Genomic DNA, 18,571 nt, shown 5'->3' on the forward strand with positions numbered 1-18,571 from the left:
CGCTCCTCTCCTGGTGTGCCAAATTGATGAACCATCAACGCAAGTTTCATTACGTTCACTTTATATTGATAAAGCAATCATGCATGCTTTTCTTCTGTGTTTCACCGTTTCCCGACTCGCAAGACAAATGGGGGTGTCAGAATGATATTTTTTTCCCCCCCCACCCCGCACTTCTGTGTACTGCTGTGAGGAGGATGTAGGGCTTCAAAAAAGCTGGATCAGGGAGGGGGTTTTTTTTCCTGTGGGAAGTCACAAGTCAAACTTTTAGCTCAGCTGGGTGGGTTTATGCTGAAGACTTTCAAAATGCTGGTGCGATTTAGTTCAGCAAAGTTTTTTGAGGGGGGGGATAATTGATCATTTCAACCATCAGCTGATCAAGAAAAACACTCTCAGCCTTTATACAGGCACTAATGACTCTGATGCCATCCTTCCTGACCTTCATCATCCGTATTAAATGATTTCAAAAATCAAAAACCATCATTATGGAAAGTGAGCATATCTTACTTGGTGAACTCCAGGTGCTTCGATCAGGTAGCAGTTACAGCCTGCTTGTTCCATCTGCTTGTTTTTAAAACAGGAGCTTTAAACCTCCATCATTCATAGTGACAGCGTAGGAGTTTTGGTTTTTGTCCTGTGTTTTGTGTGATTCAGTTAAGTTTTATGTATATAGCACCTACAATATTAGAAAGAAACAACTACAATCAGACGAGGAAGCACTTTGGCGACAGTGGGAAAGAAAAACTCCCTTTTAACAGGAAGAAACCTCCAGCAGAAGCAGGCACAAGGACGGGCAGCCATCTGCCACGACCGACTGGGGGTGAGGGGAGACAGGACAAAAGACACACTACTAGACAGACTCATACACCTATCAGCCACTTTATTAGGTATAGCTATTCACCAGTCGTTAAGGCAAATGTCTAATCCAACCAATCACGCGTCAGCAACTTAGTGCACTTAGGCATGCAGATATGATCAGGATGACCTGCTGAAGGTCAAACTGAGCATCAGAATGGGGCAAACTGGTGTCAGAGGGGCTGATCTGTTTTAGTATAAGCTTTTATATCCAGCATTCTTAAGTTTGAGAAGCTGTTTATTTTTTATTGGTTATACATTTATTAAAGTGTCTGCAATATCAGAAAACCTGCAGAAAAAACCCAATGATTTAGTACTCTTTATATCAGGCGAACTGAGCTTAATCTATAATGTTTACAGATTGCAACTCAGTTTAATATTTCTGTTCGATCTGTCCTCTTCTTTGGTCACAATTAGAGAAAATGAGCAAATAATCTCGTAGCACCTTCTCTAATGGGTTTTTATGAAACAGACAAAACAAGCATGAAGTGCTGCTGCAAACATGACACTGAAACATCTCCGATGCCTCCATTTTTTTTATTTATTTATTAATTCTTCTACCGTATACAAATATTCACACAGAAAATGTTCTCCAAAAAAAACAACCTAATGTCTCGTAAACATTCGTGTCCTCCTCGTCTCGCAGGCCTGTCTTCCTTCATCGTGTGCTGCGTCGTCCACAAGCTTCCAAACATATATTTATTTAAAAACACTCGCTTCACCGTGCCGTGCTGACACTCGAGACGCAACCTCGTGCGTGGCATCGCCCCCCCCACGCCCACCCCATCACGTTTGCCAGGCACGTGGCCGGGCGAGTTGAGTTGCAGCAGTGACAGCCAGGTCCGGGATGAAGGGGAAGAAGCCAGAAATCACAGTGTGAAGCAGGAGCTCTTTGACATCAGTGCGCTCGGTTGCGGGCCCAGAGGTGAGGAGCGGGACCGTATTGCGTGGGTCAGCTTCGAGCTTAGTGTGTGGTGGTGGCGGTTGGGGGTAGTGGGGAGAGAGAGGCGGGGACTGGTGTACTGATCAGATCCAGATCAGAAAGTCTCTTATTTTATCGTTGTTTTTGTTCTCCTGAACAGATGATCCTCGCCGTGTAGTGTCTGTGAACGCTGATAGCGACTGTCTTGTGCATCCTTAAATACAGCATGAATGTTTAAAGCCAATCTGACCCAAAAATCTAGAAGTTTGGAAACAGAAATGTACGTTTAACGTTTATTTATGGCTACAGGAAGCAGGTAATCAAGTAATAACGGGGAGGCTAGAGTACAGGGAAAGTGACTGGTGTGAGTTAAGTCTGCATATTCATTAAGGTCAAATCATCGCCATTCCCACCGTTAATCCATTTAAAAACATTTGTAAGAACATAATAAAGTGAAAACAAAGTACGCATATATATATATTTATATACGGAGACGAGCATAAACAGTGGCACTGGGACCGATCACATAATTTGGCTCTGGCATTATGTGCTTCCATCCTCAGTGCAGCTGCCCGTGCATTCTTCTCATCTCTGTGTGTCGATTTCCAAATGTCCTCCGCGAGCAGCGGCTGTTTCCCAGAACAGCAGGAAAGCAGTAGTGCAACAAACTTTTAGCAGGATTTTTTTTGTTTTTCCCCCCCATCAAAGGAAATTAGTCAAGTACACATGTTTAGGATGCAAACACTTTGCAAGATGCAATCCATCATTTGATCGGAAAGAAGTAAGTTGGGGCGCGTGAGAAAGGAATCGGCCAAAAAATGGTTTGCACAACCTTTTGATTTAATGGACGTGCTCGTGTGCCGCTGTCACCACTGAAAGCGAGCGTCCCAGTAGGAACCGCGAGCCCCGCCTCCCTTCTCTCTCTCTCTGCTCAACATGTGCTAAACATACACAGACTGCACCTTTTACATCCTTTGACATGAGTGGCTTTTTGGTTCAAACTCGGGATAAAATTAAGAGAAGACGGTGAACAAGTATGACCTTTGACCTTTTCGCTGACTTGACCTTTTGCAGGTTTCCCTGTGAGTGACTAAATAAAAAGGCATTGTTGAAAAATAAGGCTATCAGCCTGGGGAGGCGTTTAAAGGCACCCAGACTGAGCTACATTCCATCTTGACGAAAAGAAGAACTTAAGAGAGAAAATGAAATGCTTTAGCTTACAGTGACGTCCATTGTTTTAATATTAGGGCTAAAACAACTTTTTAAGATTTGATTTTCTCTCTCTCTCTCTCTCACACACACACACACACACACACTCAAGTTTTATTTTTTCTTTTTAAATATGTTTTTTAAATATGTTTTTGAGGACGCGCGCCTGATTTTCTCTCCGTTGTCGCAGGAGTCCTGGGAGGACGTGCTCTGGAGCTTGTAATCCCTTCCCAGACTCCGGTCCTCCGGGTCCAGGGAGGTAAGAGACGGGTGGCGCCCCACATTAGGTAGCATGCTTGCCGGCAGCTGGCCGAAGCTGTAGGACTTCTCCAGGATGCCGTTGTACATGCCCTTGCCCGTCGGAGAGGTCACGTTCCCCTGCCGTCCGCTCTGGGACTCGGGTACGATGCGGGTGAGGTCGGGCGAGCCTCTTTGTGCAAACTGATGGTGCTCCAAGGCCGGGGAAGGCGAGGTGGAGGGCGGGCCTGAAGGTGTGGTGGCCGGGGTGGGAGGCAGAGGAGGAGGCGTGGAGTCCCTGAGACTGCCGCTGCTGCTGCTGGTGTGGGTGGTGGAGGTGGTGGATGCAGGGCGCTCTGCGGTCTGGGTGAACAGCAGCAGCTCCTCGCGGGAGATCTTGCGGTAGGGGATCTCCGAGGTCACTGAGCAGGGGTTGTGCAGCGACTTGCGGCCCACTGAGCTCAGAGAGTCTGTGTCGGAGCTGCCCTCCTGAGACGCCTCCCTAATAAAGGAGAGCAGACAAGGCTGGTCACAGACTGATAAACAACACTGAAAAAACATCTTCTATATGTGCTACTTTAAAGTTAGCCTTTCTCTAAATGTCCCTGCATGCATGTTCAGTCACTTCCCCTCTCGGTTTCCTGATCACCTGATGGATTGTCTTTGTCTCTGCTCTACGACTGGACGACACGGCACTGAATCGCCTTAAATATCCACTCACTCGTCTTCCAGCGATGCTAAAACCATCTGAGGGAAGACGCTCCTGAGAACATTCAGTCCCTGGATCAGAGGCTTTTATTTTCATTTTTGCATTTTCCTAATGACAAATATTTATTGCCAGATTTCAAGTGAACATCCCAGCACACGATAGGAACTCCACCATCATTTAGATTTTCCTGGTCTAAACTGCCAGGTGGTGTCGGTTTCAGACCCCAAGAACCGAACCGCAGACGGACGGATGTCGACGTTGTTTGAGTGCAGAGTAAAGATCGGGTCTCTTACAAACTGTCTCTGACAAAGTGAGAAATATGAATCACATTATCGGCTCCCAGCTACGACCACCTAATGGAAAACCCTAAAAGACAAGTCAGGTGAGCCGAGTTGGTGTTACTGGAAAAGAGGTTGTACAGAGATGCTGCACCCACAAGTGTCAGACTGAGTCACTAATGAGTTGCGACTTTTTTCCTTCTTGTTATTTTTTATTAATTCTTTTATCAGTTAGAGATAATAGAAAATATTTATGGATCATCTCTCTCTCGACTCCACGTCTGTGACACAAGTTCAACTTTTGGAACCATTTTTCAGCCGTAACTAAACGTTGAGAAAAGACCGGCAGCCGACGGTTATTTAACGTAGAAATGTCTGCTGGGATATCACATGTTGGTGTATTTTTTCCTTTCCTTGATGTTACATTTATTCTCTCTCACAGAAAACATAGAACTTGAACTCCCGGTAGCGCTTTATTTTGAAGTCCAGGCTTTTGTCCTGCAACCTACTGACATCACTACGTAACACATGCGCCTAGCTGCTACTGTAGCACGCCCTGATAAAAGAAAACAACGCGGTACCTCACAGTCTGCCGCAGTTACTTGTCTTTGGAGCCCCTACTGCTAACTCTGTATCCGCCTCAGAGAACACAGTGCAAATGTTGTGTTTTTGGCTGCCCTCCAAATCCATTACCAAAATCATTGGTGCTCGCATGTTGCACAGCTAATGTGGCTTGTATATCCACGGGAGAGCTCTAAATTAAAAAAACAAAACAAACAATAACAGCAACTTTTAAGACTTTAAACACTATTTGGAACCAAAAAAAAAGAGCAATTTCAGCATTTCCAGGTCTATGGACGTAATCTGCAGTTCAAACTAACTTTTCTGTATCCCACCGACGTTTGACGGCTCATTCTGACTTCTGTGGTGAATCTTTGTGGAGGCTAACTGAAGGGAAGTAGCCGACACCGTTGCCAGCATTCATGCTTGCCCCTCAAGTTTACCTCTTTGGTACATTCTTATAGTTTCAGCAAATATATGAGAGTCTTTATATTTGACACAATGATTGTTTTTCCTTATATTAATGTGATGATTGTTATTCTATCACTGATAAATTCAAACGCTCCGGTCAAAAGCAGCCAAAAGTCCACAGGAGGAATCTAAAGTACTGATTAGCTGGACGTGAGAGGTGTTAGGTTACGACCTATCTACGGCGTAAATTTGACACAGAAGTTTAAAACTCCTTTAAAGTATTCTTCCCTCAGTCAGGTTCAGCCTCTACCATCAAGTCTCTCTAAATGCAGCTGGACAGGTTCTGAGTTATTTTGCTGACAGACAAATGATCCTGAAAATGTCTCTAGTTCCTCTGAATCCTTCAGCGAGGCCGAGCCGCTCCTTTGCTCTTGGTCTGTCAGTGGTTCAAACAAAGGGCTGAATGCTGTGATGTTGTTACATAACCAAAACTAGACTTTGCTAGACCTGCTGACTGATCAGAGCAGTCGGGGTATTTTAATGAGGTGCTGAACAGAGGTCGGAAAAGAGGTGCTACGGCAACTAACAGCAGAAGGAAATGTATGTATTTGAAACATTAGCGCATGAAATCCTATTTTTAGGAGCTAAAATGGCACGAAGAACCTGAGGAAAGTTTGTAAAATGTTTCTCTTTTGAGTCTTTTTGCAAATCCAAAAACTTCACACACACAAACACATGGCCACACATACCCCCTTCGCTCAGAGTTAAACATGATAATGTCGTCGTCTGCCTCGGGGCGATAGGAGAGGGACGAGCTCGCCATGGACAGCAGGTCTGGGTCTGCAGACATCAGCGAGGACTGCGGGGAGCTCAGCAGGCTCCGGCGGGAACGGCACATGCTGCTGTTGCGTGTCAGTGCGGGACGAATCAACGTAGTCCCTGGAGGAGGAATGAGGAGAGGCAAATGGAGACGTTAATATTTATGACATCTGACAAAGTGTCGGCGTCCTCTGGCGCCTCGCTCACCTGTGAACTGTGGAATGATGGGAGGCGTGTCCTCGTCCAGGTCGTCCACTCCTCCCGCGATGGGGTAGGGGGGAACCGAGACTCGCGGCATCACCACCCAGCTGTGGTCTGAGTAGAGGCTGGCGGTCAGGCTCGGCAGACCCGAATTATTGACAACAGGGAAGCCGCAGAGCTTCTCGATCTGCTGCCAGCGGTGGAGCCGCTCCCTCAGGCACGCCGTTACCTCCGACAGGGCTTTTCTAAAGTTATGACGAACGAACGAATAAGTCAGACTCAGTTAAATTAGAAAAACATGCAAACACTGAGCTTATTCTGCTTCAGATTACCAATCAACACTCTCCAGTCAGACTCAGTAAGACGCCAACTTTGTTTTGATCCATCAGGGTTTACGGATTTGGACTTGTGTCTAACACTTTCACTCTGTTCTCACTCTTGATCTTCCTCTTTTGAACACAGATGAATTGTTTACCTCAGTGTTGGTACGTAGCTTCTCCAAGAGCTCTGAATATATTAAATACATCTCATTGTGTTTATCGACCCATAAACGTAAAAGCTTTATGTGGTAAAAAGAACAAAACTAGCAAAAAACACACAAGCAGGCAAGAACTTGACATTGTAGAGCTGTTTTTCTTAAATGCATTGAGCGCTCTGATGGCTCAAGCAAAAGTATTTAATCCCCACACAAAGCAAAGCCGCCAAGGATAAAGTCATCGTTGGTGTAAAAAGGCACGAAAAGCCTCACTGACATCCTGTCTATACACCTGACTGCCAGATCACACCCGGCTGAAACAAATCCTCTCTTCCTGTGTTTACTTTTAGCTGTTGAACACCTTTAAGATCACGTCATGAAGCGTGCAGCACTTCTGTTATAAATGCCTCCTTATAAATCTATATCAGGTGATATTTCTTATTGCAATCTGCACATTAGAGTCTCTCTTTCTTACTTTGCTTCTAGTATCTTGTGGTCCACCTCATCCAGTGACGAGCTGTGGGCTACGTGAAGAGTCCCAAACACAGAACCTCTCTTCTTTTTTATTTTCTCTGCCTGAAATGGGAAAAAAAAACAGAGAGTTACTTTGGCTGGAATTTCAGCTTAACATCAGCTCAAATTTTCCTTTTTTAATAGTGATAGTTCAGAACAACCATCATCTAAAGGGACTTTATACACCATGTGATGTAAAGACACACCCCAGACATGAAAAAGTCCCCTGTGAGAAAGAAAAAAGACGACATTTACATCAAATTCTGGTCTTAGCGGTGAGTCAGAGGAGGTAAAGTTAAAGAAGCAAGGCTGAGATGGTTTGGACGTGTGCAGCGGTGGGATAGTGGATAAAATGTACAAAGATGGACCACAGAGGAGATTCATGGATGTAATGAAGGAGAGGTGCTGTGACAGAGGAGGATGTTGGGGATAGGATGAGACAGAGATGAGACAAGCTAAAGGAAACAGCTGAAAAAAGAGCAGGAAGCCAATAAAGAGAAGCTAATATGATAGAATATAAACTCCCTCCCAAGTCTTTGTTAAATTGAGTGGAAACAAAAAAAAACGGCATCTTTACCTAAAACGTCTGATCACTGCACTAAATCTTTCTCTGCTGTAAGCCAGATTAATGTAGCTGATGTAAACTCATTCACTGTCTATTTGCATCTAATGGAGAGGATCTTCAGCTCAAGTCCATTATGAGGTTCTGCCAGATGCAGGTGACAAAGAAACATGTGCTGAATAATTTGGTCCTATTTCTTCACTATTTACCAGGCAAAAGATCACGGAGTAGTTACGCGCCTGCTAGGATGCAACGCACTGCTGAGCCTTCTCTGTAAGAGCGCTTGAGATGAAGTACGGTGGAGAGGTCAAATGCACTGCAGCTCAAAAAACCCCACTAGCAAATAGCTAGCAAGCGTTTCCGGGGACACAATGACTTGACGGACCAGCTGTAGAACTGACAGAAACCAGAATGTGACATATCGCACTGAGACACGCTTAAAAGAAGCAGAGGATTCATTAGTGTTGTTGTGGGCTAGTATACGTTTCAATCACATAATTCACAATAATACTGTAGATACATGTTTGCTATTAGCTGTTTACTGTTAGCTTGTCACTTCCTTAGCTGGTCCGTCAGGTTATCGTCTCCCCAACAACATATTTGTTTTCTTTCATGTTTTTTTTTCCCCTTTAGCTTTTTCAGCGTTGTTTCTGATTGGAGGTGCTTTCTTTAGTCGCAGTCTATTTGAGCTCTCAGGGCCACTGTAGTAAAGAGATATACAAAAGTACCTGGTGCAATGGTAGTAGTTTAGTAGTAGTAGTGTGTCCTGTGCAGTCAGATTTGCAGTTCCATAATATAAATGGCTTTTTCTCCCCAACAGCATTCCTTTAAGTAACCTAAACAGGCAGCAAGGCCTTCTTTTAATGTTTTAAAATCTCTGACAGTGCTTATCTTTTAGTAATTTCCAAACATTAACATTTCATGAGATGTGTGAAATCATGCCAAATCACAGCGCGTAACCTTTGGAGAGCTTAGTGGTTACATCCTCACAGCAGCAGCTTCTGCTCTCTGTCCAGAACCTCGTGTCCTTCTCATGTAATCTTTTGAGCCTTGGCGGTAACCTATCAAAAGTTAGCCGCTTACCTCTTCTTTGGCGACGCACAGCTGATTTTCGGCGCTCTGCTTCTTGATGTTGTAGTACTGAACTTCCACTTCGTGCGTGAGCTGGAGCCACTTCTGAAGAGCTTCGGGCACCGAGCGCTCCGACTGCATCTCCTTCTCCGCTCGCTTCAGAGCTTTCCGTACCTACACGGGGAAGAGCGCGATACGCAAGAGTCCAATCAGATTCGCTGCCAAAAAACTAAACAAACAAACAAAAAAAAGCACCCTTTCCCACAGGATATCGATCAAACGCCATCAGTAAGTGAAGGTTAGCGTTCAGCGAATTTCAAATGAACTCCATTTACTGTTTAAGTCCTGCGTTCGCCGTGTATAAATGAGCCCAATCCTGGCTCGCCTGCACGGAGAGAACTCATTACAGAGAGATATATCGGTGCTGTATTTTCATGTGAGGGGAAATGAGGCAATCTCGAGGATATGCAAAGTAGGTGTTTTATGGAAGAAATGAAAATTTAATGCGGAAAATATGAAATTAATCCTTTCATTTCAAGGTGTTTGCGCCACAGTAATGAATACATTTACATCCGTATATTGTGATGTCCCAGATATTCGCCTCTATCCCTTATTTCATGCTCTGAATCGAATATACAATTCAGTATTTACATAATGATAATAAATGTGACTGTTGTATATGTGAATACACTGGATTTTCCTTATGGCGTCATAGAAACTGAAATTACATCGTAGCCAACAGCCAATAGTAGCAGGTTTATGGGTGTGATTCCCTCACTCTGACTAACAATAAATCTGTTTGCGAGCAGGAGTTAGGGGCAACGAGCCGTACCTGTACAAGCTCCTCCTCGGCATATTTGAGCCGGCTCAGCTCACATTCGGCGCCCTCTCGCAGCTCTCGGAGCCTGTGAGCCTCCTTTTTGGCCCCGTCAATCTCATCCCTCATCTTCAGCTCGAGGTTCTGCTTCTCCACAGCAACTGTCCGGTTCTCTTCTTGAGCCTTTTCGAGCCTGGAAGAGGACGGGAAGGATACACGGTGAGGCGAAAAGATCCTGGAATAGACTGCTGTTTCTTAAATGTGAGGGAGGCAGGTGGGAAGATGGAGAAGAGGGGTAGTAGTGAAAGTGGAGGAGTTTAAAACACCTGGGGCCAACCACTCAAAGCAATGAATGGTGCACATGACAGGTGAAAGAGAGAGTGCTGGCATGGTGGAGCGGGTGGAGACGAGTGTCAGGGGTGATTTGTGACAGAAAAAGACAGGAGGCTGAGCTGAAGATGTGAAGGTTTTCATTGGGAGTCAGGAAAGGCTGAGATGGTTTGGACATGTGCAGAGGAGGGATGGTGGATATACTGAGTAAACGACTTTGAAGGTGGAGCTGCCTGCAGGAGGGAAAGAGGAACAGAGGAGAGTCACGGATGTGGTGACGGAGGAGATGCAGAGAGTTCATGTGGTTGGGATGGAGGGTAAGAACGCAGCCAAATGAAGAAGAAGAAATGGGGGTATTCGTATGCTTAGAAGTACTTTATAAGTACTGCAGGGCAATGAATTCCAAAGTGTGAGCTGGAGCCCCACGGTGGACCACAAAGGTACTGCAGGTGGGCCACAGTAATAACAGAAATTCACTACATTTAAAATATTTATTTATATAAAAAGTGGATTAAAACTGGTAACATGAGGTGGTTAGTTTGTGAAATTACTCATTACTCTGACCTAAATTGACTGATCTCTATTGAAGTTTGCGTCCCAGCAGCAGGTGACCTTAAAACACTTTGCCTATTACTTGGTACCATTAGGAAATTATAGCCAAGAGCCTGTGTTGTTTATGTTTTTGGAATAAAATTTTGAAGCAAATGGATCACTTTCTTTTGTATTTTGATTAGAGTGAAGTCTGGCTGGTCCCCATGGGGTTTACTGGTTTTTAAGTGGGCCGTAGCACTCTTGCCTGTGGGAATAGCTGCTGTAGTTTTAAATGATTTGAAAACAAAGTTTGGATTTCACCCGCTCTAGATGACAAAGAATTAAGTACATCTTCAATTTCCTCTCTGATTTTCTGACAATTATTTCACGGTTCAGGCTTTAATTAGTGCAGCTTACCAGTTCGATAGTTAAGGTGTTAAACTAAGGTGACATCGTTGTTGTATTGAAGTCACTGCATGATGAAAACAAGTGATAACAAGTCTTTAAGTGATACAAAGCCAGGACAGATAGAAGAACATGCCTCAGCCCATAGAGGTGTCACCACTAACTGCTGCACCACCGTGCTGCTGTTCTCTGTGAAAGGAGAGCGGCAGCACGTGACCATTAAATCAGTATTTCATCTAAATCTAATACACGTCCCTCTCTTACCGACTCTGCAGGTCTAACAAGCTTTGCTCAGCATGTTGCAAGCTCTCCAGATCCTTCATCATCTGTGAGATGTGCACCTTGCTGGACTTGTTCTGCACGTAAGCAAACCAGCAGCCCCCGACACCGATCACAATGGACACCATCAGGACGAAGTCTTTCATCCAGTTATGTTGCGGACCTGTGCGGGGAAGGACGAGCAGGAGAAAGAGTGGTGGTTTCATCCATTCATGTATTTTCTTTAAGCTCATTTTCCACTGATATTCATGAAGTGTGATGACACGCGGCTTTATACTTACGTAGCGGGGGGCCGAACAGCACTGCATCGAGCGCCTTTAGGTTTAGTTTTTGTTTATGCCGCTGGTCTAATATCTTCAGCTGCATCGACATAAACGACGGTTCATTTGCCGCTATTCTAAAACGGGGGAGAAGAAAAAACAGGACTGAATGCTAAACAAAGTTTTTAAAGCGAACTAAAACTAGATGTGGAAAAGAACACATTTTAAACATGATATAAGGAAATATAAGAACTGCTGTTTGTTTTAGCCTTTGTCAGTTTGTTATCTGCACAACATTAACGAAACATTCAGAGGGACACGTGATGCACATGTTTATTGAGACCGGGGCGTTCACATGAGTGTGACTCATGCATTTTGCAAGGAGCTGTGTTTGCATTGCAGTTCTTAAACATCACACAAATGCACTCTGCATAAAAACTAAACCTTAGACAAGCAGCTTTAAACAACAGGAACAGCCAAAACTACACTAAGCTGAAGAGAAACATTAAAAATGAAATAAAATCAATACAAACTATAATGAGTTCACATGACCTCATCCTAACAACACAAACATTACCCATTACAACAGCAGCTCCTAACAGCGACTCAGCTTAGTAACATCACACTAGACGAGACAGCATAAAGACACATCATGAAAACAGCAAAAAACTGCAGTTTATCTTTTGGCCCAGCATAAGACCCCCATGTTAAAAAGCTCAACTTTATAGCATTAAAAAGCATATTTACACCCAGATAAACAAGACATCCCTGACCTCCATAGATAGCTTCCTCCCTTTATGTCTATAACTTTTTGTTTTAATCTATCTGGATACTGGAGTTAGAAATATGTGTAGCTAATCAACATCTGTGTTTGTGCTACTGGTGCCGTTAGGGTTCAGTTCCATTTCACAACAACAGTTACCTTAAAGGTCGTCTTCGTAATTACTAAACCCTGCCTCTCTCTGTCACAATGTGTCTTTGGGCCCCTCCCCTCTTTTTTGAAGCCGTGGCAGCAGATGGCTCCCCCTACCTTCCTGTTAAAATGGAGTTTTTCCTTCCCACTGTCGCCAAGTGCTGCTCATAAGCAGTCATCTGACTGTTTGGATTTCTTTTTAATATATAAAGTGCTTTGAGGCAACTGTTGTTATGAATGTGGTGCTAAATAAGTAAAACTAAACTGAATTGACAGGTGTTTTAAACTAAGATAAATACCCTACATTATTAGAACCAAACCCCCAACAATGAGTCGATACCCTACAGCACTTTGGCGACAGTGGGAAGGAAAAACTCCCTTTTAACAGGAGGAAACGTCCATCAGAGGCAGGCTCAGGGAGGGGCAGCTGTTTGGGTGGAACATTTAATTCATTTATCTGACTTATATAATGGTGTATTTAATTTGTCGTTACTTCTAGTTTATGGGCACAGCTTACTAACAAAGCTAGCTAGCATTAGCTCCATAAAAACCAACATGCCTACAGCCAAAATGTAGCCAATGCTGAGGCTTCAAAATGCTGAAACCAGTTAAACTTATGCAGCCTGTGAGTGTAACAGAGTTAGTGATACACTCTCAGCTCAAACACACTCGACCCGGTGACAGAAAAAGAGTTCAATCCTTCTCTACACCGACGTCTCCCAGGACGCCTTCTTCACACCACCGCCACCACCATCTTAATCGGCGCAGACAACATGGCAGGCTGATGAAACCCTACCCCTCTCGCTGTGACATCACTTCATGAGTCAGCTCCTATAAGCTCTGTGGCGTAACATGAAGCTCTTCAATAACCTGCCACCCACCTTCCTCCGGTCTACTCATGCCGTAAATACAGAGTGCAGTGAGTCACAGTCCATCGGAATATTTTTCTGTAATGTCGACGCTCATTAAATTTCATCTTCACTGCGCTGCGTGCAGGAATTTTTCATATCCTGGGAGCGCTTTTAAAAGACTGAGCCACCGACCTACGATTAGGTTCACAGCAGAGAAGTCAGGGACATCACTCTGAGTTCAAGAGCATTCATAGATTTTTGGGTACTGCTGCATGTTTGACTTCATGACCTGCTTTGAAAAGAAAAAACCTACAAGCCTTGGAAAGTTTTCTCATTTAAGAGCAAAAGAAGGGCTCTTAAGCAGTGTTGCCAACTCCTCAGTAAGGAAAATCGCTATTGGCTGTCCTAAAAGTCGCTATTAGTCGCTAAATGACGTCATCACCTAATTTGCATAATTGGTCACGCTAATGTAATTGTAACCTATGTTGTTGGAGAGAGAAATAACATCGTGGAAGAGACCTAAAGTGAGTAAAAAACGTCCTACATGCATTTAGAATTTATTTAGAACTACAAATTAAATTTCTTTTAGCAATTATTGTTTTTTTAATGTCACAATTCCAACCCTGCTCCTTTACCCGGGCTTGGACCGGCAAAAGTGACCCGAAATAGGCACTCTGGTGGAGTTACTTTGTGTTTGTGTGTGTTTATAAGTAGTTTTAAACCTTGTGATCCACAAAACAGCATAAGAGTAAAAGATTAAAAGAAGAACTGACTGCGTTACAGCACCCGCTGCTTTTTGAGAGTAAAAGCGATACGCGCTTTCACGTCTTTTTTTTAGCGACTTTTTATAGAAAAAAAGTCGCTAGGGGGTCTGAAAACTCGCTAAATATAGCGACAAAGTCGCTAAGTTGGCAACACTGCATGTGCCATTATAGCCTGTGTTGCCTTTTACAACCAGCAGTGGGCAGCATTGAACAGACTAATGAAAGCTAAGGCTGCTTTCAGATGCTGTAGCTGCTCAATAGAAACAAATGACAAAAGAAAAGATTCTATTTACATGTGAACCAGAACAGGGGCAGACTGCAAACTCCCACACATGTCGTGTTATTATGTTGTTGCTCCAGGAAAAGAAAAAAAGCAGAGCTGATACGTTTGATTGAGGCGAGCGGTACTGACCGAGGTAAAGTGTTCCCCGTAACCCGAAAGTCTCGGAAGTTCTTCTCATACTGCGGTAGCTCCACCGACTCCTTCAGCCACCGCACCGTGTCCTCCATGGTCCAGTTGTGGACTGATAAAAACAAAGAGGGGAGCAGAGAAAAGATGATGTTTTTGTTATCTTTGAAAGCACACACACAGATCAGCAACTGTAAACATGTTTTAAGATGATTTACTGCTCGTTATCTGCTCCTCTGCATTCCTCCAAAATTCCCCAAAGCACGACAGCACTCTCAGTCTGCTTTAAGTATCAAAGCTAAAAGCACTGGTTGCACACAAACCCTCCCTGTGTGACGGGTAAATGAGTATATGTTTCATTACCAGGTTGAGATTAATTGCCGTTGCATCATTTTGCTGTTACGGTAAACAGACTGGCATTTATAATGCACAGCTTTCCGCTCTTATTGAGCGCTCAAAGTGCTATTAAAGCACTTTTTAGGGTTCGGTGTCCTTTCCCAGGGACACCTCAAAATGCAGACTGGAGGAGGCTCTACTTTCTGGGCCACAGCCAGTCCCAAGGTTATGTTGGGACATGCACTAAGTTTGTGGTGAGTAAATGAAGAGATGTAACGGTGGGAAAAATGACTCCGGATAAGACACCAAGCTTCAGACATTACCTACATTTTATTTGACCAAGACCCATGAAGCATTTAAACAACAAAAATCTAGGAAGTTTATTTTTTGCTTCAAGCATGAGTGCATGTGAAGAACGTGTTCTAAAACCCAGTTAGCTGCACAGATACATCAGCGTGATAAACAAACACAGGCACAAACAAGCTGAGAAAGACAGATTGGGGGGTTGCAGATAAACCACATATGTCACGGGTTATAAAAAAGGAATTAAAGAGGAGATGAGACACAGTGGCGTAAACACAGCTTCACTTTGCCATTTACAAGGACATTTCAACATGCAAATCGTTATTTTTTTCTACTGCCCCTGAGAACCTGATAATTACAATATTAGAAATAAAGGATGACTGAAACGACTCAGAATTTCAGCTGGGTTTCTTGAATGGAAGCGCGTTTACTTAAACTCTCATTTCACCTTCTCCACGTTCTGCAGAGTGAGTAAAAGCTCACGCTTTGTTTTCTTTGAGTAAATGTCAGTTAATGTTCGCTCGCTACTTCAGTCCTGGCTTTTTGCAGAAGTCGGTCTGACTTCTCAGACAATCATAAAGTTGTTTAAACTAATTTTTGACTGCAGTGGTTAGCACAGTCATCTCAAAAGAAGAAGGTTCTGGGTATTATTATATTACCATATAAAGCTACAGCGCTGCTATAGCGGAAGTAGCATTTCATTCTCCGTAGCGGTTTTGATTATGACTATTAGCTACGACACTGTGAAACAACAGTATGTTGTAACAAAAACATGGTTCATCTTGAAGTTGTGAGAAAACCACACTGCCCACATTCCTAAACTGAAACAGCAACTTCTCCAATTGATGGAGGTCACCGTCGACTAAACCCACAAGCATCATAGTGAGCTTGAAACTTCAGACGTCACGAACTACAGCATGTATTCAAAACTGTTATTATACAATACATAAAAATGAGAGTGACTAAATCATACAAGGCTGGAAGTCAGCTGCTGTGGAATCTGCGATTTGCAATGCATTATGGGATGAGCAGTTCCTTCCTATGTACACCGTCTTCTACTTTCAGCATATTTTTAATTTCCCTTCTTTTTCAAGACTCGGTTCAAGACTAAAAAATCTTTGGTTAAGGATTTTATGAAACATATAAATATAGACGTGGTTTTTATCCTGTCCCCCTCCCCTCATCCCCAACGATGGCAGATGGCTGCCCCTCCCCGATCCTGGTTCTGCAGCGAGTCCTTCCTGTTAAAGGGAGTTTTTCCTTCCCACAGTCGCCAAATGTTGCTCAGTGGGGGTCAAGTGATTGTTAGGGCTTTCTCTGTTGTTGTGATTTGGCACTATTAATAATAAATTGAACTGAATTTAAATTAATTTCTGAAACAGGAAGCTCCAGGAGTGAACATGCACGACTACTGTTGAGTGCTATAAAAACAGACACTTGTTTAGGGATTGGCCCCCCTGGCTCTCTTCCTGTTTCCCTGCAGGAAACTGGTATATATCGTCTTCCCGATAAATAGGTTGTTTGTTTTTTAAGTGCTTCCTTGTTTAACTGCTAACTGCCTGTTATCTCCATTCTAATTATGGTACAGGTATCATTAATAGCAAGCCTCCCTACATGTGTCAAAGTACCAAACATCTCATGCGGGACAGTTATGCGGATTTTTGTGTTTTTGATGACATTAATTCAGTCAACCTGCTTGCTTTTTACCTTCAGAGGTTTTCCAGCCCCTCCACAGCTCCTCCACAGTGATGTGCTGGTCTTCACGGTGCAGGTTGCTGTGTTTGTTGGTTTGCTGCTGCTTCATATCTTCTATTATGAACTAGGAAAAGAGAGAGAGAAAGACAAGTGAGTTTCAACAGATTTTCAGAATCATCCTGATGGATGTATTTGTGGGGGCTTTTTGCAGAGAACATTTTAAAACAAGTGTTTTTCACTAAGATCTCCAGGGGGGATGCAGATGGCTGTGCTTGTCTTTGTATGTCCATGTGTGGTTTTGACAGAGGGAGCCGCAGAGAGTTGGCTTTGCCTAAAAGTCTGGATTTGGATCACACACACACACACACTTTCTTTTTGCTCAGCTTTCTTCCTTTTAAGGACTTTGAAAGGAGAAATAGACCCATGGCAGAGGCGCCACTTCCACCTGTGTGTGTGCTTTCAGCTTCCAGCTGTCCTCCTTTGGTAGACTAAAACTAAAAATGCCCCTGTGGAGTATGAGCCGTAGCAAACAAACCCACAAAGAATTGCCAGAACACCGGTGGCATCAACAAGGATCGTGGCTGACTACAAAACACCTCAAAGCACTCATCTTGGAACAATATTTGTATGTGTGTGTGGCCTTGGCATTGATGAAAAACCTGATCTGCTATCTAATTCAAACCTCGTTGTTTCTGATAGGTAATTAGCCTTTTATATCACACAGTAAAGCTCGGTCCTATTGCATCATGCTTACCTGCAAACGTGACGTTTATAAATTGCTGTGAGTGTTTCCTAGAATTATTTGAATAAGGTGTAGAGTTGTTTTGATAGATTTAAGGCTGTATCAAGAACCACAACAACACATTTTCAAGCTATTTGCATGTGACTAACACCTAAAATCTTGTAATAGAACAGGACTGTGCACTTCACTTGTCCACTGTCTTTTGTGTATCGCCTGTTTTGCATCAAAAAAGTTGGAAAGAGGTCACAGAAAAGGTCTGTTTATAATAACGAATGTATAATAAAGTATTTAATAAGTGCTTTGACCTAATAAAAACAGTCTCTGAAAATGTCTTGAACGGAAAATCACTAACCAGTTTCCTTCAAATGAACACACACACTTGGTTTTCTTTCTAGTTTATATTTCGCCATGATTTGTCCCTTTTAATCTCAGTTTCTGAAAAGATAAAAATCTACCTGAGCAATGCATGAATGACATGTTATAATTTATGTACCTTTCCATGTACAAATATTTGTCCCAGGAAGCCTTAATGTGATGCAAAGTATGACCAAATATCAAAGTAATCCTGATGCAATCCCCACCTAACTCTTTATTTCCCAACATAATAAAAACATAAGCTATTCAAGGTTCTATTCAAATCTAAAAATGAATAAAAGAAGCATCTAACTTTATGCAGGTATGTTAAGCAAAAACACCCTTTTTGTTTACGCATGCAATCAAATTTAGATTAAGAACAGCAGGAACAGACACGTCTGCACCTCGATGCAGTTAACTGCGGTTAAGGGACAGATAAAGAGAAGCTTGGCTCATGCAATTAGTAGTAAAGATGCCCGAGCTGTAGAATTAAAAGTTCCTGAGTTTTCAGCTTAGGTGTAATCTGCAGGGAGCTCAATGTACTGTTCGCAATGCTAGAAATACTGTCTGTACATGTCTGAGGTAAATAAAATGTACCGCAAGATCAGAGCCTCCTTCTGACGACGGAGCAAGAAGCACAAAACTGCCCCACCAGCAGCAGCAGCAGCAGCAGCAGACAATGGTACTTCTAATCACGTAGGACTGAATGTTTGAGCAGCAGCCGAGGGTGTTTTGACATTTCACACAGTTATGAATCATAAT

General features: G+C 43.2%; 1 protein-coding gene across 4 annotated transcripts in view; it reads right to left on the reverse strand.

Annotated features, from left to right (window-relative positions):
- Positions 1-1,370: 1,370 nt before the first annotated feature.
- Positions 1,371-18,571, reverse strand: part of stim2b (stromal interaction molecule 2b) — a 60,250-nt gene continuing 43,049 nt past the window's right edge. For all 4 annotated transcript variants that reach the window (XM_025905997.1, XM_005454407.4, XM_013273918.3 and 1 more), the window contains exons 3-12: positions 16,726-16,837; positions 14,383-14,494; positions 11,464-11,579; positions 11,168-11,345; positions 9,653-9,830; positions 8,833-8,994; positions 7,150-7,250; positions 6,206-6,444; positions 5,929-6,118; positions 1,371-3,722 (exon numbers count right to left, since the gene is read on the reverse strand). In XM_025905997.1, the coding sequence (XP_025761782.1) occupies positions 3,098-3,722; positions 5,929-6,118; positions 6,206-6,444; positions 7,150-7,250; positions 8,833-8,994; positions 9,653-9,830; positions 11,168-11,345; positions 11,464-11,579; positions 14,383-14,494; positions 16,726-16,837 (2,013 nt within the window). In that variant the 3' untranslated portion in view covers positions 1,371-3,097. The remainder of the gene's footprint in view (positions 3,723-5,928; positions 6,119-6,205; positions 6,445-7,149; positions 7,251-8,832; positions 8,995-9,652; positions 9,831-11,167; positions 11,346-11,463; positions 11,580-14,382; positions 14,495-16,725; positions 16,838-18,571) is intronic.

Source organism: Oreochromis niloticus, linkage group LG3 (assembly GCF_001858045.2).
Source record: "Oreochromis niloticus isolate F11D_XX linkage group LG3, O_niloticus_UMD_NMBU, whole genome shotgun sequence".
NCBI lineage: Eukaryota > Metazoa > Chordata > Actinopteri > Cichliformes > Cichlidae > Oreochromis > Oreochromis niloticus.